Raw genomic sequence first — 22,686 nt, 5'->3', positions numbered from 1 at the left:
TATTCAATTATTACTTAAGGACCCGGAAAACACCAGCGATGTCGGATATGGCCGAAAGTAGGTACCATAGCTTGCAGTCTTGGAGGCAGTTTGCATGTTTTGAAACATTTAAAGAAATTTTAGACCTAAATGAAAAGGTAATAAGCTCATGTACTAGGCCTACTGTACTATGTGTACAGTATACATGCTCGTTGTTGTTGGTTTGTAAGAGTAATACTGTAATAAATAATTTTGTAGCAAAGCTTCCATGATATCATTAATTCGAATCAATGGTTGAAAGCTTGAAAAGTATAACTAAGAACAAGAGTTCAGTAGGCGTTGCGGTGCTGCACTTGCACAATCATGCAATGTCTATTTAATACAGTTTTTTCACAGTATGGCAATACTTCGTATAGCCTGATATATCAGCAAAGGCAATGCAGTATGGCAACATAGGTTAGCTTTGGATTTGTATATTGGATCAGTTACAAGTTGCAAAGGATGTTGCAAGTCTATACATTGATAACTGCAGTATGTACATGTATATATATATGTATGTATATATATATATATACCATGCCGCCACATATTCTGAAGGTTGATGTTATTTCGCACATTTGCCGTAATGCAGTATATATTGTAAGTATTATACGTCAAGTAGACAGTATTACTTATGAGGTACTTCGAAATTAGTTATTGACTGGACTTATTAGTAGTAGTCAAGTCGTACAAGTTAAACCTACACGTATAATTATGTTTCGCATGCTCCAAGGCCTAAACAGAGTGTTGGGTATTTGTCATGATAGAATAGATACAAAATTACTAGATTATCATGGAACCGGTGCTGACAACTGACAACTCTGAAATTCTTCTATAATTTAAACTTCTAAATTCTGCTGTTGTAAAACATATAGCATTAGTGTGTCGTCCAGCTACTTAAAAGTGAAAAATCAAACATGGTAGTACATAAAATCAATCAATACTCCAATGAAACGTGTCATCATGACAAGTTCGAATTCTGCATTTATAAACTTCACGTAAAACTTACGTGCAACCCCGGAGTATGATCTCCTGCATATTTGCAGGATGCTACTGTAGCAGTAGGTATGTAAGCAACATAACCACTGAATATTACAGGATTGATTCTGAATTACAGATATTCTAAATATGTTTATAATGCTTTCCTATATTACTGAATCCATTGATTGAATGGATTGATTTAATCCTATATTACTCAATACATTTGCAATCATAACGTCGAATTATTTTGTACGAGAAAAGTTCCCGTTAATTATGATGAAGTACAGCACTTACTGCGTGACTGATAACAAATAGTGAAATTCAATCAATGACTAAACATCAATTGCTATAAATCGTAATTTACTAGCTACGCTTATACCTGTATATCTTACGATACCTTCAGAGTAGATACATTGATCATTCTCAGCTCTCACAATGGATTTCATCACTATTTCTAAATTAATAGCGTAATTTACCATTGCATTTTATAGGTAGATGCTCCCGAAGAGCCATTTAAATCAAAGTACGAAGCTCTAGAGTTATTGTATCGATTACGTAAAGAAGTCGAGGACTTTTATGATGACAATCAAGAAGCTTATCCTGGTATTTAATCAGTAGATGAACTGTTATTTACCCAATTTAACTTTTGTGCAAATTTTCCAATATCTAAATTTATGATCACTTCTAAGACTGACTTATCGTTAAAAGTGTTATAGCAGTGTCTAACAGTGATTTGCAATTAATTTTTTTGGATATAACAGATGCAAAGCAAATTGCTGCTGTGTTGGATTATCATATAGGAGTTATTCACTTGATTACTGAAGATAGAAGCACAGGACAGAGGCATATTAAAGCTTGTTTAGAAGCATTGCGACCATATCGATTAGAACCAGATTTTTGTCTCGTTGTAATGAAAGCCAATTCTGAGGTAATAGTTTACAATTCAATCAAGTTTTAAAATCGATAAAGCAAGTACTTAGCCAAAAGATTTATAATTGTAATCTTACAGATGGGTATTTTATGGTGTGGTCGGTCAGATTTTGCTAAATCTCAGCAGTACTTAGAGGTAAGATATTGAAAGAATTTTCATGAATTTCTTTATTATGACAATATTTGGATCCTTATGGTACATCTGGTGCAATAGTAATAAAGATAAAAATTAGTAATGCAATTAAAGTAGCTTCTAGTAGAAAAGGTTATGTCGATGAATGTGGTTATTTATAATAAAGTTTCTATACTTACTTTGTCAGCAACATTACAAAGGTTATCTCTGCTGTTGTTAATTCTAGGAATGCGATAAATTATACTCAGACTATACTGCTGACGTCGGTAATAGTCCCTACGACGAGAAAGAGTAAGAGAGCTTTATCTTAATATGTTATGTGCAGTATGAAATAATATAATTCTATTCTATTGCCCATGCAGTGGCTTAAAATTTTGTCCTACAAGTAATAACAATGCAGTGTAACTATTACTCAATCAATCTTCTGCGTTGGTATTTTATAGTTTATTGTTACCGCCAGAATTAAGGGCTGATGACGTCAGCAGACACAAAAAATTTGAAAGCAGTTATACTCATGCACTTTATTATTTGGCTCAAGTTTACACTAAACAAGAGAATGATAACCTTGCAGCTGAATATTGTCATAAAACGCTGAGCCGCCAACTCGAAAGCAAAGATTTTGACTCTCTGGATTGGGCCATTAATTGCGCCACGTTATCTGACTATTATACCTCTAAGCGTAACTGGAATTTGGCTAGACATTGCCTAGGTAAACGCATAAAAACTAACATTGCTAATGTGTAGTAAACACGTATTACGAAATTTTAGTCAGTGATATAGCAAAATATTTCATTAAGACACCGATACACAATTCTTGTATCGTAGCATGTGCTTCAGCGGTAATCGGTGAAGACTGTAGAGTCCCTGACTCAGGGATGACTGAAGAGGAACTCAGAGAGGAAAGTCAAGCGGAACTGGATGAAAGAGAAAAAGTTTATAAAAAACGTGCTGAAGTAGCAAGACTTTGGGCTAAATATGCCTTAGAATTATTTACGGAATCACGGTAAGTATGAGTCATAGCCATGGCCAATAAGAAGTTATAAATTACCGCTAAATAGCTGCATTAAAAATTCGTTACTTTCTTGATAATATTATAACCGGCTTTATCGTCACCAGAAATGCAGTGGAAAATCATGGTGCTGAGAGTGTCCGTGAATTACATATCTCGGACAATCCTGAAGCATCGCGGTAATCAAATTTAGTATATTTCTTAATTTCGATCTTAATGTAATGAAATATTCGGATTATTTACAGTGACCGAAAGAATATTCTTTATTTTGATGGTTTGGAAACAACATCGTATGACGAATCCATTCCTGATCATTTAATTGCTGACTTTGATGAAGTAAATTTTATACTTCCATACTAACAAAAATGGATAAATAATCATAATCAGCAATTATATTTGTAGCATGCTGAACTTGATTTGATACGAAGATTACATAAATAAAAAATTTTTTAGGTAATAATGTATATAATATTTCTAATAGGCTCGAAAGGTTTTTTTGACTGGATTAAGGTGGTCAGAAAAGGCTAAGGACTTTTTTATTTTGGATGGACATACAAGCGATCATGTTGAACTTGTACAACTACAGAGTAGACTTTACTTTATTTTGGCTTTCTTTGAAAAAGACTTAGAAAGACAATGGTATATAAATTAATCTACAATCAAAGCTAGTCTACCTACTTCTGTTCTAGAGATATTGTGTTAAAATACCATCACGCACAGAACATTTAGAATCTATTTAACATTTGCATTGAATTTTAGTAAAATGCATAAACGCCGTGTAGACCTCCTGACCTCAATCGAAAAAGAGTTAAATCCACAGGTTATCGAACTATGATTGCTAGATATATCATACTTATTTTAAATTTAGTTCAGTATACTAATCTTGAACATTTCGTTGTTTAGTTCTTTTTAACGGTTTGCCAGCAGTTATGCTTCGAAATTGGCGAAACAACTAAGTATGTTGGAAAAATAAAATAGTGTTGTTATCGCAGTTAATGACGAATTTCTCGTTGTCTACTCAAATGCTTTAATTTTTGTAATGCTTTACTTACGATCAGGGTATGCTACTCCGTCAGAATGTATGTTATTGAATACTATGTTTAACTGATGTTTCGAAATTATATTTTAGCGAAATGGTAACATTAAAAATTGCTATAGGAAATAGAGAGGATGTTCCATCTGTTCATACTGTTAAAAAAATTAATAGCTTGTAAGTTCATTTTCAAAGACATATATATTTATAATAATTGGTTTGTGAATATTCTTATTCTAATACTTTGAATTTTTGGTTTCGTGATTTTACTAATGTTGTCACACGTGTAGGATTCAAAATAGCGTCGAACATTTTAATAAGTTTATCGGTGAGGATATAAGTTGCCATGCTAATATAATTTCCTATATTTATGTATATATATATTATTAAAATGTAAATTTCCTAAAATATATTTGTAAATGTTAATATCTATTATTTAAAAATAAGGTTCATTCGTTGATCGTCGGACAGGAAAATTACCAGAAACTATTCATGATGATTATTTAAGACCTATTTTATTAGCAAAATTCTATTTAGCTCGCCTGTGGAAGAAATATATCGCTAAAGATACAAAATCACAGATGGAATTCTTATCAAAAAGTTTGCAGTGTTTGGAGTATATAGTTCAGTACGCTGATGCACATTCCGATATGCCAAAAGTATTCGAGGTACAATACTAAAACTAGAATCTAGATGAGCGTCTAAGTGTATATAGAAAACTAAGCATTTTATTTTATCTTTCATCAATGGAAAGGACGAATTGGTTGTATCACGTGAAATGGCACATTTTCTACCTTATGAAATATCTAAACTTGCGGAGCAACTGCATTAGTTTCTTATTGTTGTCATAAATAACAACTGTATGTATTAAAATATTGTACGAGTTCGTTTCTTTAGAATCTATTTTGTCGCGCTTGTTCTGCGATAATTGATGATGTCTTTCTAAATAGGATACATTGTATTATATAGCTTAGAGTAGCTACATCAACCTTTAATTATATATATTATTGAGGTCATTTCTTATATTGAAGTATTTTAGCTTCATATATGCAGATGTTGCTCTACTATTTTTGTCTTAATTTTTAATGAATTAATTTCGTACTGTACACATTTTTATATACAGTATACAAGAGCAATTTAGTCTAATGCTGATTTAGATCTAATTAAATCATTGTAGTATCTGATACTAAGGTATGAAACTGTACTGTTAAATGTGTAGTTTACTATAACTTGAAGACTCATGTTCTTGCCAAATTCTGCACGAACCATACAGAATATCTTGGTAACTGAGTTATTTATAGGACGACAGTCAAGTGATTGACTTAGAATTATTCGGATTCTAAAAGGTGATTAGTTAATGATTCGTTAAATGAAAATTATTAAGTAAAATACTGTAGCTTGATACGGTTTTAATTTAGTGTTATATATATACATGAATTTTTAGTTGCTTTTAAAAAACTTATGATAGTTTTACTTTATAAAGGTGACATCGTTATTGGTATTTTTGTTGCACTTGTGAATGGTGCATTATGTAACAATAAATGTTCTGATGGCTATATGAGTTGATTAAAATTGCATGTAGTACATTTTTAGTGCCGAACTGCATATGAGATTATATGCATATACGGTAGGGTATTGAATCCTTCCTGGTTTAGTTGCAAAATCAGAATGAAGCTAAATTGCACTTATCATATACTTCTTACTGGTATGGTTACTTTATTGATAATTGTAGATTTATATCCCAGTTTTGATAGATATAAAAAGAATTTTATTAGCATAGTTATGCCAGAATAACACATTACTATCTATGTAATCGATAAATACGTAAAGCAAAATTGCTATAATAAAAGCGGTTCATTGTGGTTGTATACTTTGTCGAATTGGGCTTAATTCAATAGAGTATGATAAGCTATTGTGATGATAAACACTGTTGATGCGATAAAAGGTACATGATCATATGTACATAAGCTTTCAATTTGCATAGCCAATAATCTAGCTAATAAATGGAGCAATTAAATTTTATGTAACAATGCGATTATTACATTGGCTCTATAATTACGTATAATGTTTCTTTATATTCCTAGTACAAGTTAAAACTAGCTTAGGCTTATCAGTAGTAGCTAATAGATGGTATATGATATCGAAGGTGTCCTGAATTTGATGACGCTAAGATTTCTCTTTTAGTTTTTTAATTTCTTGATTTTTGAGTGCTAATTCTTTCTTAACATTTTCAAGTTCTTGCTGCAGCAGCTTATAGGCTATGATTAGCTATAAGTGAAGTTATAAAATATAGAAAATTTTAGTGCACACGGGTATACTGTTACGTTAGTAACGATCATACATTACATATAGCAGATTTAAACAGAATGTTGCCGTATTTGATATAAAACCAACTTGTTCTTTTGTCATATTTTCAAGGCCACGTTTTTTGGCTTCTTCTTCCAGTAAGGCATTATTTTTATTTACTGCCGACGCCATTTTAGTTATTGATTTTGCTCTACTACGGTACTCGGCTATAGCGTCTTCGGTTATTGACTTCAACACTGGAGGCTTACTAGCGCCTTCGAACCATTCCATAGCTTCCATTGATGGTATACCAGCATTAGTCAATGGATAGAGATCAGTTTGGATGCTATCATACTAGAGTCGAAAAGTATAATATTACCGAGGAGAAATAAAGTTAACTTAAATTTAGATACTTTAGACGCTAAAATATTATGATTTGATAAAGTGCATATTAAAGCGCTACCTTTCTTGGAGCAATCATGCTCACTGGTTCGAGATAACCTTGGGAATGTAATTTATAAAATCGAAAAATTTCACATTTGGGTACATCAAGGTATCGATTTGGTAAGCAAGTTAAGCCCTGGTGAGGCGATGGCGATTTAAATTGGTTTAAGAAATAGCAGTATGGCTTTTGATCAAACAGTTCATAAAAGCGGATATTTCCATCACCCTAAACCGAACGTAAATCATTGGTGAAAATTTGGTTATGACTTAATAGTGATAAATAACTGTTATATTTTGGAATGATTTCTATTACATTTAGATACGATTTAGGTTGGTCTAAACGAATAATAAGCCTAGCTTTATTAATTAGTACAACCTTTATAGGCAGAATATACCGATGCCACATACAGTAATTATTTCACTATTTGCTTGTTAATGTTGAGTTGAATAGTTTTACTTATATATTTATTTAATTATGTATTATTCGATGAAATAGTAAAGTTATATTACACTTACTTTTCCAGCTAGGTATAAAATATTTCTATCCTGATCATAGAATGGAAATAATATTCCGGTGCCACTATCAATGCCTTCTAATTTAATTGGGTCTTTCAGATTGTCCTATGGCATATTTAGATAATTTTATAGATTGATAAATATGATACATCAATTATTTCAAATTAAGTTTATAAGTATTGAAAATTTCGATGTATGGAAAGAGTAGATTAGGAGTAATACTTAAAAGAAATATATTCTAGACTGTGATCACATAGGAATTTTATAGAGCAGTAATTGACTAATTTACGTAGCAACATTGATGCGAAACTGCTAAAAATCAAATTTTTCAAGAAAAATGTAATTAGTGAGTCTGTCATTACTATGTTAAATATTGTTTGCGATGTAATTACTGGTACATGTGCATATTAATTTTAAAATTTCTCTACTTCAATAACGGTGCTATGATTTAGGATTATAATCAACATCAATACATGTAACAGCTTGACGTCACAGATGGAGCTAAATTCCATTTACGAGAAACTTCTACTAAATATATATATATATATGCAATTAGATGTGGCACCGTATACATGTAAGTAATATGCAAGACCATAGTGAAAAAACAGCTAAATCAAGATGATCAGCTACAACCCTTGAGCAAACGGTCAGCATTCGATTTTGTTTATCATAAATAAAGTAAAAAAAGTTTAATGATTACCGGATCCCAGACAGCAAATTGACGTTCACTGTGTTTAGAAAAGCCAGTAGTTATGATTTTATTAAATTTTCCAGCAAAGATGACGCGAGCACCTTTTAAACCGAAGTGACATATGCCTTCCTAGCAATATAATACCAACAAGTAAAAACGTAATATGATGTTAATTAAGTTAGCTAATCCTCAGAATAATGGCATTATTTATATCAATAGTAATACAATTTTGAACACTATAGAATTATTAGATCAAACAGCAGTTGTAACTATTTATTTGATGGGCCAAGATATTTATTAGGAAGAAAGGTAAAATAGTCAATATCTGATCTAAATGATAGAGTAGAGTGAATTCAAGCAACTTTCGATTAAATATGGGTTAAAGTAATAACAGTTATTTAAAATGTTAGCGGAAATAAAAAAGATTGTCGAAATAGAAAGTAAGGGTACTTTTCATTAGTTTTATTTAATTTTTTATACTTTCTGATAAGCAGTGAATTGGCTTTGAACAAGCTACACAACTTATTCCATAATTATAATGAAAATTTGGATAAGACACTAAAATAAACAGTAAACTCACGTTTTTAACTTCCGATGTCTTTGGATCAATCACTCTTAGTTTTTTATCCTTACTTGTGGATGCTAGCAAGCTGCCATCGTTGTTGAATGCAATACAAAAAATAGGTAGTTTATGGCAGTCGATTCGATTTAAGATAGAACCTTGGGCAACATTCCAAATTACTACGCTTAAATCATAGCTACTACTTGCAAGTACATTATTAGCGGTTGGATGCCAGACTACCATGTTGACACGGCGTGAATGACCATTTAGTATTATGACTGACTCGTCTAATTCCTCTACTCTTTCTTCTTCATCATCCTGCTTTTTAATCTTTAATGGTATGCCATCGTCCGGTATAAACCATATTCTGATGCTATGATCTTCGCTACATGATGCTATAATGTTTTCGTTGAATGGATTCCATGCAATATCTAAAACAGGTCCTCTGTGGCCAACAACTCGAGGGCATTTAATACCCACCCGACCTGTCTGTGTTATAAATAAATTTTCGATATGAAAGATTAAAATAAGGGTGTGATTAGAATACGGTAGATTAAGGAAAGTTATTTAGTTTACAGGGTCAGTAAAGTAAAAAGATTGATGATAGATAAGTACAGTAGATGGACTTTGTAATGAGTTAATCAATTAAGTCATTTAAAAATCGAAACAGTGCAAATAGAAATTAGTGTTGAACGTATTTGTACGTTAGAATGGACATTTCTTGAGTAGCTGTTATAACGTGACCTATACCTTGGAGAAATAACTTATTTTGGAATCATGGTGAGATAGAGTATGTTGTTATCATACGTTTTATTCTTTAGTGGATCTATATATGTATATCGCACTAATGCAATGGGATTTTTGATTTCATATATTACAATAATTCAATCCATCAATAATAGATTGATGGACGTATACACGCTGAGGAAATTTTGATACTGTTTTATTTTCACCCTATACATTATGCGTTTAGTTTAATATTGCATTTCAGTGCACTGTATTCTGTGCTAGTGAAAATCTCTAATGTACAGGATTTAAGTATGAGCTACTTTAGTCAAGAGAAATTAGTTGATTATTGCCTATTCTGAAATGGTAAATCATGCTTCGTAAACATACCTTCTCCTTTTGTAGGACGAGAAAAGAGCCTCCTCCACCACTACTTAATATTACAGCAATAAATTTACCGTTTACCGCACAATATGAGGAGTCGAAGGCATTCTTAGCGACATGGATACTATCATAGCACAAGTCTCTTCTATAAGGTTGGCCATAGACGTGGCGAAATTTACTATGTCTGATTGAAAACTGGCCCAACATATGAACTTTATAAGGAAAGAACTGATTGATTGTGGTTTAACTATTATTTTTTTTTAATATTGTATTTCCGTTCAGTGAGTTGAGTGCTATCGCGAGTAATAATTAGCACGTCGTAAGGTATCTTACTCAATCAAGGATAAAAATTGACTATATATAGCTTTTTCACTTATGTCCATAGCGTACAGTATATCCTAGCTTAAATGAGCTGAATATGATGGAGAATACAATAAGGTAAGCAGAGATTTGATATCCATAACATTCTTCGTATACAGTACTGTTCATCCACGTTATGCACAACATCTTTAATGAGATGCCGTGCTTATTAATTAAAACAATATCAAGTCTGAATAGGACATGATTATATTATTTCCATTGCTCTATGGAATGAACGCTGTTTTGTTTAATTTATGAGGGGGCATTTTGTGGAAAACAATTGCAAATTGTTATTGCAATTTCAATCGATGGTTGCCAATAAAGAGCCTTTGGGTATGATTGTTTTAGCTAAGTAATATCAAAGTTATGATAACTGGTGTAATTGAGCTATGTAATAATACTATTAGTATCCACGGTATGCTGTGTTATCATTGCTATAATTTGAACGTAACTAATTGGCCATGGATCAACTTAGTAATCGTTGTAGAGGTAATTAGTAAGGGTACAATGTCTGTCTGCTCTGCTACAGAAACTTGTACTTGGGTGGAAGGGGTAGAGAAAAAGGTTAGATTGATGTATTAGAAAGCTTTTCATAGATATTAAGGGCAATTTCATCTTTACCTAGATAGTAGGGTTCAATATCGTAGCTTAAAGTTATTGCAATGCATGTTTGGCAACAGCACAGCACGACTTACAGCCAGAAATATCTGAAAAAGGAGAGAAAAAAATTTCCTTTTTCGATGGGTCCCACCCTAATCCATTGTGGTAAGGGAAAGGGACGAACATACAGTACTGCAGTAGATGGAGCCATGGAGGTAAACATGTATCCATTATGCACCAGACTCTGAATATTATTGTATTATGCTAGGGTAGGACTATAGTTATTTCAGAATGTGGTTACACCACTTGATTAGATTATCTTTACCAGTCCAAATTGCCAAGCAACACAGTTGCTAATTACATGCTCGAGCGCTTGAACACCTTTACCCTCTAACTGCAGTTGCATGAATATATAAGTAGTGTCTTTTATCATCATGATCAGAGTCCATCAGCCCGGGATGTTTGATATGGCATGATATAGAGGTTCAGCTATGATAAGTTATGATCCTAGTTGTAGAATACTTGGCAAAAGGCATTTTGGAGCTATGGAGACGATTTTATGTCGTGTGAGCATTAACATAAGCCCTGCAATACAGGACTAGTACAAAGAATAGAGTGCTGCTGCACTCCGTGTTTTGTTAGCGTAGCACAACTGAAATACAACTTAGTAATCAATTCATTCATTTGCAGATTCTGTCCTACAGTATATCACTGTATCATCCATCTTTTGGAGATGATTTTGAAGCATTGCATTTATTTCACTACTTTTCCAGCACGACACCATCATATTCACTTCAGGTCAAGGAGTTGCTGTTGTATCAAAAGAGGCAAGAGAAACGTTGTTTTTTTTGAACGTTGACAATCCCTTACTGCTACTTTGTCAAGTACAGCACAGTGTCCATTCTCCACTCATACAATGGTGGTAGAAATTAAAAATTGTTTGAGTAGTTCAGTAATGTTCATCTTCTTTGCTGAAAAGTTTCATTTTGGTCAGCAGTCTCTGATCCATCCTGCCGTCTACCGTAGAGTAGAGTGGAGCCATTATGGTGGCGTGACAGGCAAAAGAATGAAGGCACTGCACGTCGATTGACTTGAGGTTGACGTGCAAACGGTTGACGTGAAACCAACGTCAACCCGCTATTTGGCTGGTCATTTGAACTATACAGTGTACAGTACTGTGCCTCTGTTCGCGTACAGTACACTGTACTGTGGTACGGTAACAGAGCGAACTCCATCGAGTACTGCACGTCGATTGACTTGAGGTTGACGTGCAAACGCTTGACGTGAAACCAACGTCAACCCGCTATTTGGCTGGTCATTTGAACTATACAGTGTACAGTACTGTGCCTCTGTTCGCGTACAGTACACTGTACTGTGGTACGGTAACAGAGCGAACTCCATCGAGTACTGCACGTCGATTGACTTGAGGTTGACGTGCAAACGCTTGACGTGAAAACAACGTCAACCCGCTATTTGAACTGATTTGACAGTACAGTGTACAGTACTGTGCCTCTGTTCGCGTACAGTACACTGTACTGTGGTGCGGTAACGGAGCGAACTCCATCGACTAGGGTGACGCGTCTGGTCGATCGTACCGCCCAATCAGGTCAGTTGAAGTCACCATCAGTAAGCGTACCCGTTCCAGTCTACCGGTACAGTAAATTGACCAGTAAAAATTGTCACCACGTTTTTTGTCAACATCACGTACGATCGTGGCACGTCTGGCAACAGCAGTGTAGGCTCGCTTTTGCAAGGCTGCTACCCAGCATACCATCACCATCGATCACTGTTGTACACTTACAGTAGAATATCATAAGTCGAGCATGATACAGTAGGGTAGGAACAGTATTGCGTAGAAAATGCAAGCAACATTACGTTACGTTACCGTATCGTTCCGGAACCAGACCACCACTACTGTACCGTGTACAGTCTGCATTCTACAATACTTTGTACGACAGTACTGTAGCATCAAGCACTGGAAATGACATACCATGGCACCAGCCTACCAATTCGTCCATACTGTACTCGGCTTTTCGGCAGTACTACTGCGTACAGTATAGCAGCAAGGGTTATGTTGTAGCGTCCATGGTAGAGTGTCGAGGGCAGCGTATGTAGCTTCCATCTCGATGTGGAACATTTTCAAAAGGCTGATTTGCCTGCAACACCTTGCACCTTTTTGCCCTCCTTGCTTCAAATTGACATCAAATCATGGAAAGATATCTCAGAACAAGTAAAAAATACACCCATGTAAGTTGCTAACACATCTTTATCAAGCTAAATCTGAAGGTGGATCTATCGTTCTTTTAGACAAGGTTGAGAATAGACGTTGTGTGTCCTGTTAGCCTAAGGGCACCATACTCGCTGAGACGATAGTACTACAAGCCAATGAGAGTGCATGCGACATCATAGTACTATTGCTAGTCTACTCTTCAATCAGTGGACATGGCGTATGTTGAAATTGCTTCTATTCTAGCTGATAGGCTTTCTAAATTCAGTCCAATTCGATAAAATAGTGCTTTACAATGATCGATACTGAGCTACTATCGGATAGGTTATATTCTATCCGATATGTCTTGAATAATCTTCATGTTCAACATTACATTCTATCACCAATATTGCGATAGGCGGATGCAGACGCATGAAAACGACCTCATTGATAGATAGGTTGATTCAATGTGCTTAATCCACATAGTTTGCTATGCTTGGATACAATTATTTTTTTCTTCATCAATGAGTGTATTTAATGCTCGTCGCTAAGCTGATTAGATACAATGCTACCTTTAGTGGTTTGATCCTCTTGCAAATCTTCATTTTACAATGAAAATTGATCCCCAATCGATTGTCAAAGGATGGGTCTACCGTCCACTTTGATAGTCATGCATGGCGAGCTTGATGGTAGGTCGCGCTAATTTTCAATCTTCTTTTTTAGTCAACGTGGACATCGTCGATATAATAATGTATTTGATTCATTTTGACGGTTTGTACCGCTATTGTTCTACTTACAAAGTGGATTCTAGTTGGACATGGAGATCAGATTAATCCCTTAATACCGTGTACAAGTATTCGAAAGTAAATACACGCTCATCATTTTCAAATTTTCGCTGTCAACGGTAATCAACGACTGTACTGTCCAAAGCAGCCAGTAATCATCCCATCATGTCATGCATAAATGAATGGCTGCTGTTCAACATCGATCGATACCTACACGTACGCGTATAGCTTACTCTTCATGGATAGATAGGATAGTGACAAAATGCCTTCCAACTGTCGATAGAACCATGTTGATCATTGGCCTATGGGTTGACCAAGATTCAGTTTAGGTTATGTGAAGGTAGTTCAAGGTATAGGCTTGCTACCCTTATTATTTTTACGATCATGCGGGATTCTTCTTCTATAAGAGTGGACAGGAAATAAATGCTAGCAATAGCGATGTAGGAATACATTTGACTTCGTTATCCTCGACACATGCTTGAAAATGCTATCAGGTCTAGTATACACGTAACATTGGTTTTATACCTGCATTATTCACTCATCAAGTGCTGCGATCTTTTTTAAAGAAACCACATTCATACCTTGACGTCTTTGCATATTATCGTCACTTGGAATAATCTGTCATTCGTATCGTGGATATACTATACTCAATTGTTTAGTTATGCTAATATTGATGCTAACATGGAACGATCTTGTGTACTAACCGTACATGATGATTTTAATACTACAGCCAAGGTGCAAGATAGTCTTCCAATAGGACATGTTCAAGTAGGCTTCATTTTTCCTAGACTAATCATAAACGACACACATTGATCTTATCGTAGCTATGATACTTTCTATAGCCAAAGATAGGACGATTAATGAATTATTGATTAACACGATCGGAAGAAGCTTACTAATTTTTTCAACTTGACCATACCGATATCTAATATTATTTTCATCATCATAAGAATATTATTACCTCAGTAGTTGAATTGTTTGAATAATTATACTCGTACATAGGTAGCAGCGATCGAAATAAAATGAACCCCTTCACAAGCTACCATAAAACGAGCATTTCCATACGTTATGACGCCAACTTTTTTATCTACAATTTCTAATCGATATTCTTACTTGATTTTATGCCAGCAAGAAGACACAGTATGATCGTATCATCCATCTTCCTTTTATTTTTATTTTTGAGGGGGGGGGAGGGGAAAGGGAGAAATAACAATTTTAAGATAAAAGATGATTAAATGCGAACAATGTTATCATAGCCCGCGATACAGTACCATGGATTAATTTTAATTTTTAAGTTATTTTATAATGTTTGCATGATGATAACCGGATTGATACCGTATTCCATCACACTGGTAATCTCGACTATGAAATCTAATGTACCGTTAATAGAGAAACGGCGTTAATTGCACTATTACTTGGATAGCAAGTTTTATCTTGATCGAACTTGCTTCAAGTTTGATTTCATGGCGGAAATAATTAATTTACCCTAGTACTGTACATATAGGAAGTAGTTGTTGTCTTTGTTAAATAAGCACTGCATTAATATTATAAAAACTTAGGAATTTATTTGACAATGAAGCCGAAAAACGAGCCAACAGTGTAGATAAATTAACGTTCAGAATATAGAGAGTAATGAATTGACTAGTACTTCATCGTGTGAACATTTGTAGAGGATGTATCCTATAATTTTTTTCTTAATTGTTGTCGTGCCACTGTAAACACGGGTGATCTATTTTTTAAGTTTATTACAGATTAGTCTCTCTAAAAAATTACTCTGTGTACAGATTTTATTTTATGCTTTTGGAAACTTCACTTATTACTATAGAACTATTTTTCATTTTAAAATTTTAAAGTGGCGAAATTTGCCTATCTTAAATTAATTTACATGTTAATCCTTTTTTTTCTAGTCATCCCTTGTTGAAGTCAAAGAAAATATTCATATAGTTATGGGGAATGAAGCAGCAGATTTAGATTCCATAGTTTGTTCAATAACGTATGCCTATTTTCTAGCTCAGGTAAGATACTAGAAAAAATAAATTGAATCATTGATGACAAAGTATAGCGAAACTACTGTTTATGGTACAAATAATATAGTGTTGATGGTCAACTATGAACAATAAGTAATACTGTTTATTTCCACTTTACAAACAATATAATGCTTTCGGCCAATCAATATTTCATCGCCTTACAATACATATACGTTAGTTAATTAAGAACGGATCTGTAATGTTATAGTCTTATTTTACATAACCAGAGTAAAGAATTTTTGAATTATAGTTGCTCATTATATGCAAGCGCATTTAGTCTGCATGTGTATTATGCAACACCCTATGCTTAACAGAAGTAGTGCATTAGATGGTATAAGACGTCGATAACTTTTATCCTCTCGTATTCTATATATTATTCATATATATCAGAGATATTTCATTTATAAATGTGAGATGAAGATTCTTACTGATATCCAATTATGTTTCTTGTGGCTGGATAAGCTATCACATTTAATCGACTACAGTAATAGCAACTTGCGTACATTATACTACATTTGCGTACGATTATATTCTTGCGATAATTATTGTAGTTAGGATGCAATAGCTACTATATGTTCTACTAAATAATATGAAGTATAATGTACCGTAATAGATGTAATCATGGGTATCTTCATATATTCGTTACAGAATGAACTACTACAATCGTTTATGTAATGATATTGAAGTAGCAGGATGAATTGATAATTAATCATTTGTACTATAGTATGTACTTAGACAGTATAAGAGGATTAAGAGCACTAAATTCGTATAAATTTATCGGGAAAATTTAGTTTAATATATTACTGGTCGGTTATCAGAATATTAGAGACTGGTAACTTTGATAAAGAAACGTAGTAATTGATACATTGCTAGAATTTTCATAAAGTATAATATCCGGTAACCCTTGAATGTCGTATACATTTATCATCAATAGATGTATAATGTTTGTTGGTATCAGTTACGATGAATGTTACTATAGTGCAGCATGAATCTTAAATAATTATGGTTTGAGTCGGTAGACTACTTGAATGGGCTATTAATATTACCAGATATGAGCATAGCAAGTGATCTAAAGTTAGATATAGGGTTGGTAATTTTGCAAAATGTAAAAAAAAATCTAGTACGGATGATGCTAATTTTCATAAATTCGGAATTTCCCATAATCCAGATTTTTCTTGACATAATTATGTAATCGTTACTACGGTATAATGGTGTCATATATTTGAGCTGTTGCAGTTAGCAACCACATGGTATCACATGCATATGGCATAAGAAGAAATTTTTATCCCAGCAAATTAAAAGTTAGTCACAAATTTAAAAAAATGTCTACATTTTTGTATATTACCATTATAGAGGAGCTTAACAGAAAGTAACGTGCGGGTCATACCAGTTATTGACATCCCTAGGAAAGATTTTCAATTACGAGCGGAGATCTCATATCTATTCAAGTCAATTAAATTGAAAGAGAATCTGTTAACATTTGCTGATGAAATCGATCTCCAAGCCCTTTATGACGCTAATAAACTTAGCTTAACAATTGTCGATCACAATCGCTTATCCAATAAACATGAACAATTAGCAGATTGTATTACAGATATAGTTGACCATCACTTGGATGAAGATCAATTTCCAGAATGTGATATTATTCTTGAACCGGTGGGTTCTTGCGCAACGCTTATTGCTGAACAGCTGATGGATGGTGATTGTTCTCTAATTGATAATGAGGTAACAGAAGTATAACAACTTACGAAATTAAAATTAACGCAAATGCTACGAAAATGTTAAATAATATCTTCGTCGTTTAATACTTCATTTCGAGTTAAACATGTACGAAATTTTACTTTTTAGGTTGGTTTACTCCTATTATCGGCGATAATTGTCGATACCGCAAATCTAGATGTGAATTTTGCTCGGACTACTGAGAAAGATATAGAAATTGCCAATAAATTAGAAACCTATGTCGACTTTGATGAATTACCCTTTAGTAGATTGGAACTATATGACAAGATGAAGGAAGCTAAATTTAACGTTAGCCATCTTAGTACGTATGATTTATTAAGGAAAGATTATAAATCCATAGCTGCCTTGGACCAATCTGTGGGTATCAGTTCCGTTACTATCCCAATGGAAGAATTTATTGAACGTAATCAGTTCGTTAACGATGTGTCGGCATTCGGCGATGAAAAGAATTTAGCTGGCTTTGTCATTATGTCCTTCTACTTCGAATCTGACATTGCTAAACGTCAATTACTGGTCTATGAGAAAGCATGTAATGATAATGGGACAAAAATTGGCCTTTTCCTATCTCGTGCTCCAACTTTGAAAATTGAAGCAGTTGATTGTCCTCATCCGTGTATGCAAATATTCAAACAGCTTAACGTTAAAGATTCGCGAAAAGTCATTATGCCCTTAGTGAAGGAATTTTTAAATACAGGGTTAGTATTTAAATAATCATTGTTGTCTAATTATGACAAATTATAAAATACACTTTTATTCTTTGACGATTGTAATTTATTTAGTAATGTTAGTTAGCGAAAGGTAGCTAATTTATATGTTTGTTAAATGCCGTAAGGTTACATGGAATCACTTATTTTACATTTGATAACTATATATATATATATATGACTTAGATATCATTTTCAATCTCTAATCGTGATGTTATTACTCTCGCTAATGTATACTATAGCTTGAAATCGCTAGAGAATGAAACCAAGACGGAAAACATGAATAGTGAAATCTGTACAAGTGATGGTAAATTTTTAATTTATTTTTTTAGTATGGATGGTCGCACATTCGCATATCGGGCAATTGTCTATCGCGTATAAGTTACTCATAGTTTGTAATGTAGCACTACTCTTTTTAATTCTGCTTTAGCTGCACTTATTGCTGATATCACGCCGCACGCTGAGCCTATAAATGTTTCAACTGCTAATTCTAATAGTGATGCTTTTAGTGTTGCCAGTAATGCTGACAGCACCGATAAAATTGCACCTGATCCACATGATAGCATAGAGGAAGTAGATAACGAAGATATTATTGTTAATAATAATGATGATGAATCACAAAATTCTGGTAGCTACACTGTGAATCAGGTGAACAACGAATGCGTAGACCTTGCGTCGCCCGAATTGGAAACGACTACAGAAGAATCTGTAAAATTGTTAAAAGTTTCTAAACTAAACTTGGAATCAGAAAGTTCGCCGACTTCGGCAACTATTATCGATGAAAATCAAGCCGAGGGTACCTTAGAGATCTCTGATAATAGCGACAGTGAAGTGACTGCATCATATGATGTGAATGAACCACTGGAAAACTTAAATTATCAACAAGAAAATACATTGAACAAAAAAATATTATCTTACAGGTCATTAGGGGAAACTGACACGAAGAATGTTGCTTCTCATGAGTTAAAAGTAGTGGACACGTCGGAAAATAGTCAGTCAACTCCTTTATCTCCTATTGATGAAGAATCACCTTCATACAATGTCACAACTACCGTTTCCTTTCCTGAAACTTCTAACGACGTTTGCGAATCATCCTCACATAACGCAGATAATAGCATAGCAAACATATATAAACCAAAGGCTATTGACGTATCTGCTCCTGAAGATATACCGCAGACTGATGCCATTTATTTACCTGAACTTTCACCTATTCCTGAGGAATCTCCGAGACGAGAGGGAATGTTTAATTTAGACAAGACAAATCAAGGCCAAAATATTGCAGATCGAACAACTGTATCTAGTCTCGCGGAGGATGAATCTAATGTACAGTTTTGCACAGCTATTGGAGATTCGGTCGCGGATAATGAAACTTCATATATTAATGATGAGCAATCAAATAGCAAATCTTACGATCAGAACTCTTTTACTGGAAATCAAAGCATGCTCCAATCCACTGTCGTTATGGCTGATAGTAGCATAATGGATAAAGATGAAGGATTACAAACTACGAATTTATCAGTATCCAATTACGAAACATGCATTCAAGATAGTAAAGATCAATCTACAGCTTTTATGAATAATATCGTCGAAAAAACGCTTGATACACCCCAAGAAGAACCTGAAAACCCAAGCGTTAATCATGATGTAAATGCAACGATCATTGCAGCATCTAATTCTGAAATCGCTGTAGAATCATGTTTGAATGATTCCTTATTAGATGCTACATTAGTTGCAAATCAAGATGGTATTGAAGTTGAATCGAATCATGAGGAATCCGTAACTGAAAATGTTGACAATGAGATTAATTCTACAATTATTATCGCAGCGTCTAGTCCTACAAATATTCCACAATCGTCTACAAATGATAGTACTATAGATGCGACATCAGTTTCTAATCAGAGTGAGCCAGAATGCGATCACACTAGTCAGAGTATAGTAGAAGACGTAAATACTATTGAGTTAGATAATAGTAGTAACATAGAAATAGCTGGTAAAGTAGAACACGAATCTGATAGTTTAAAACAAAGAGAAATTTTAACTGATAGTCAAGATAATAGAATTAAAGATGATGCTCCATTAGATAAACAATGCAACCTGGACCATGATACTGAAAAAGTTGACAATATGACTACAACTGCTGAGCCTGTTGCTTGCAGAATAACAGCTTGTGCTATAACTGATGCGCTTAGCGATTCTAGATTAATTCAGATAAACTCTGGTAATAGCAATACCGCTACGGAAAACGATAAATACGCCTATAAGCCTGTGGATAATAAAATAAGCACGCTTGATTCCAAAGATACTAATTTATCATCGGGGGAAGTTGAAGTTACAGGTAGTGAAAATATCGAAAGTGAACTAACCGATACTAAAGAGCAAGATAACACAGAGGCAGTTGCTGGCAACAGTCAAAATAATCAATCTCCTGTAGCTCGGCCATCTTCATTTAATAGAGAAGGTAAACGTAAATCAGTATTGAAAGTCCCAGCGACGCTTTCTACATCTTTAACTTCGCCAGCAGCAACTGCCGATGATAGCACTGCTAGTATACCACCCTCAACCGAAAGCATACCGGAAAATACCAAACAGGAAAGCACAAGTGGAGCAACTGAAGATGATACTCTGCCTAAATCGAAGTCGCAGCCAAGGAAACTAAAAGTGCCACGATCTATTAGGTATATCCGCTACTGTATCTTATTTATCAGGATTATAATTTATTTTACCTCTTTTTTGTGTGTGTAAATACCTTTATTGTAGATTTGCTAACGACATTTCGACGGCTAATGTGTTATTGTTTCGTGTAAAATGTATGGTAGCAATATTGACCCAGATGCTATTGAAGAATATACAGCAGAGGAAGAACTATCAGATACTCGTACATGGCGCTTAGTTAATATTGGAGGAGAATCAAAGGAACTTGATCTTAGAATCGTGGAAGCCTACAGAAAGGTGGTCAGCCACGGAGGTTAGTTGCATCACGAAAAAACGATATTATTTGGTAATAACATAGTGATGCAGTCTTATAAATTCCTAAATGAGGATAGTTTTATTAATTGCTTACTTATCAAATTTCAGGCTATACGCACGACGGTAGCGCTCTAATTGTATTTTCGGGTTGTTACATGCCTAAGAAATCAGAACCTAATTACAGCTATATCCTGGACCATTTATTTTTGTATGTGGTTACGTACGCGTATATACTTTACGTTTAGCTTTGAAGTTAATTTTCTATTGATTTTATTTACATCGCATTTCGGATTTCTCGTAATTTTAGATATGTCATGAGTACAGTGGAAACCCTGGTTGTACAACAATATCGAATAATATTTTTCAATGGAGGAATGTCTAAAGATTCATTCCCTAGCTTTAAGTGGCTTAAAAAGTGTTACAAAACTATAGACAGAAGGTTAGTCAAAATATGCTTTTAACAGTTAGATCGTACTTGTTTATGGACATAGATCGTGTCATTGTACTTCAACATCGATTCTGGACTATAAAATGCGACAACACATGATATTCCACTATTGTAATGTTAGATTGCGAAAGAATTTACAAGGCTTATATATACTTCGCCCATCGTTTAAACTGAAAACAGTCGTTAGGCTTACAAAGCTCTTTATTAGGTTAGTATTTCTTAACAATGTTATCCGTAGATCTGCATTACTTTCTGAGCTAATAGTTTCAAGAAATCATCGCCAGTGATCGCACAATTTTTATGCACATTATTCTATATTTGATATTATTGAAATGACGGATTGATGTTCTCCTGTTTATTTGTTTAGCCCTAAATTTGGCAGGAAGATCAAATTTGTGTCCAGCTTAGAGGAATTAAAGAAATTAGTATCTTTGGATCAAGTTTCAGTACCAGATGTAGAGATTAATTTAGGCTAAGAGTCATAATAAATGTATTAATAAACTTCTTACAGTAACACCAGAACCTCTCTATTGCAAATACTTTTTATACTTAATTTACATGAGTGTGAGACGTCTATTTCTTGCTGACTGCTCGTAAAATGATTATATTGATGTTTATCTTCATTAGTTAGATTATAAATTAATTAATATGATGTCAATTCGATTTGTACATTCTGCAATTCAACGGAATACTATAGCTGTAGTGCAATTTTCTGCAGTACTCAATGAATTTATTTTAATGCATTATTACGATTAGTATAATGTGTATCAATTTAGTATAACTTGACATGCCGTCTACAATTGCGAACAAATAGTTTTAAAAAAAATAACGTATAGCTTATAAGATCTTTGCACATCAGTTCTATTTGATGTATGCATTAACAAGATTAACTTTATTGCTCTATAGCTGTTCATAAAATACCAATATTACATAAAAAGTTTAAGTTAATATTATTCTGCTTTAGGATAAATGGCGATCGTAAGGCCAATGAGTATAAAATGCAACAAAAAGCACTCTGTATGGTGCTCATGTATATTAGAATTTTATATTATTTGAGTATTAACAGGATATTATAATTTTGTAATAATAATTTAGCCCTTGATTGCTTACAGTTACGATGATAAAATATAAATATC

The 22,686-nt window shown here is 33.9% G+C and overlaps 3 protein-coding genes across 3 annotated transcripts; 2 read left to right on the top strand and 1 right to left on the bottom strand.

Moving 5' to 3' along the window:
* Nucleotides 1–47: 47 nt before the first annotated feature.
* Nucleotides 48–4,936, top strand: TRIADDRAFT_60261 (uncharacterized protein; the record flags this gene model as incomplete). The annotated part of the gene is made up of 16 exons (XM_002116267.1): nt 48–137; nt 1,491–1,602; nt 1,761–1,927; nt 2,009–2,065; nt 2,289–2,353; nt 2,506–2,771; nt 2,888–3,065; nt 3,179–3,250; nt 3,317–3,407; nt 3,553–3,710; nt 3,831–3,891; nt 3,975–4,027; nt 4,201–4,281; nt 4,395–4,432; nt 4,552–4,772; nt 4,859–4,936. 16 exons carry the CDS (start codon nt 48–50, stop codon nt 4,934–4,936), a joined length of 1,788 nt encoding a protein of 595 aa, XP_002116303.1.
* Nucleotides 4,937–6,270: 1,334 nt separating this feature from the next.
* TRIADDRAFT_60260 (uncharacterized protein) lies at nt 6,271–9,920 on the bottom strand (the record flags this gene model as incomplete). The annotated part of the gene is made up of 7 exons (XM_002116171.1): nt 6,271–6,372; nt 6,499–6,744; nt 6,854–7,060; nt 7,351–7,455; nt 8,051–8,170; nt 8,622–9,092; nt 9,720–9,920. The coding sequence occupies 7 exons, from the start codon at nt 9,918–9,920 to the stop codon at nt 6,271–6,273; spliced, it is 1,452 nt and encodes a 483-aa protein (XP_002116207.1).
* A 4,425-nt stretch (nt 9,921–14,345) lies between these two features.
* On the top strand, nt 14,346–22,026 carry TRIADDRAFT_60259 (uncharacterized protein; the record flags this gene model as incomplete). The annotated part of the gene is made up of 10 exons (XM_002116266.1): nt 14,346–14,399; nt 15,572–15,679; nt 17,045–17,416; nt 17,540–18,126; nt 18,378–18,442; nt 18,566–20,810; nt 20,952–21,100; nt 21,211–21,310; nt 21,410–21,541; nt 21,918–22,026. 10 exons carry the CDS (start codon nt 14,346–14,348, stop codon nt 22,024–22,026), a joined length of 3,921 nt encoding a protein of 1,306 aa, XP_002116302.1.
* Nucleotides 22,027–22,686: the final 660 nt, after the last annotated feature.

The sequence above is a fragment of the Trichoplax adhaerens genome, genomic scaffold, assembly GCF_000150275.1.
Source record: "Trichoplax adhaerens TRIADscaffold_14 genomic scaffold, whole genome shotgun sequence".
In the NCBI taxonomy this organism is placed as follows: Eukaryota; Metazoa; Placozoa; class Uniplacotomia; order Trichoplacea; family Trichoplacidae; genus Trichoplax; species Trichoplax adhaerens.
The sequence above is the reverse complement of the archived record's forward strand: the minus strand, read 5'-3'. Positions and strand labels throughout refer to the sequence as shown.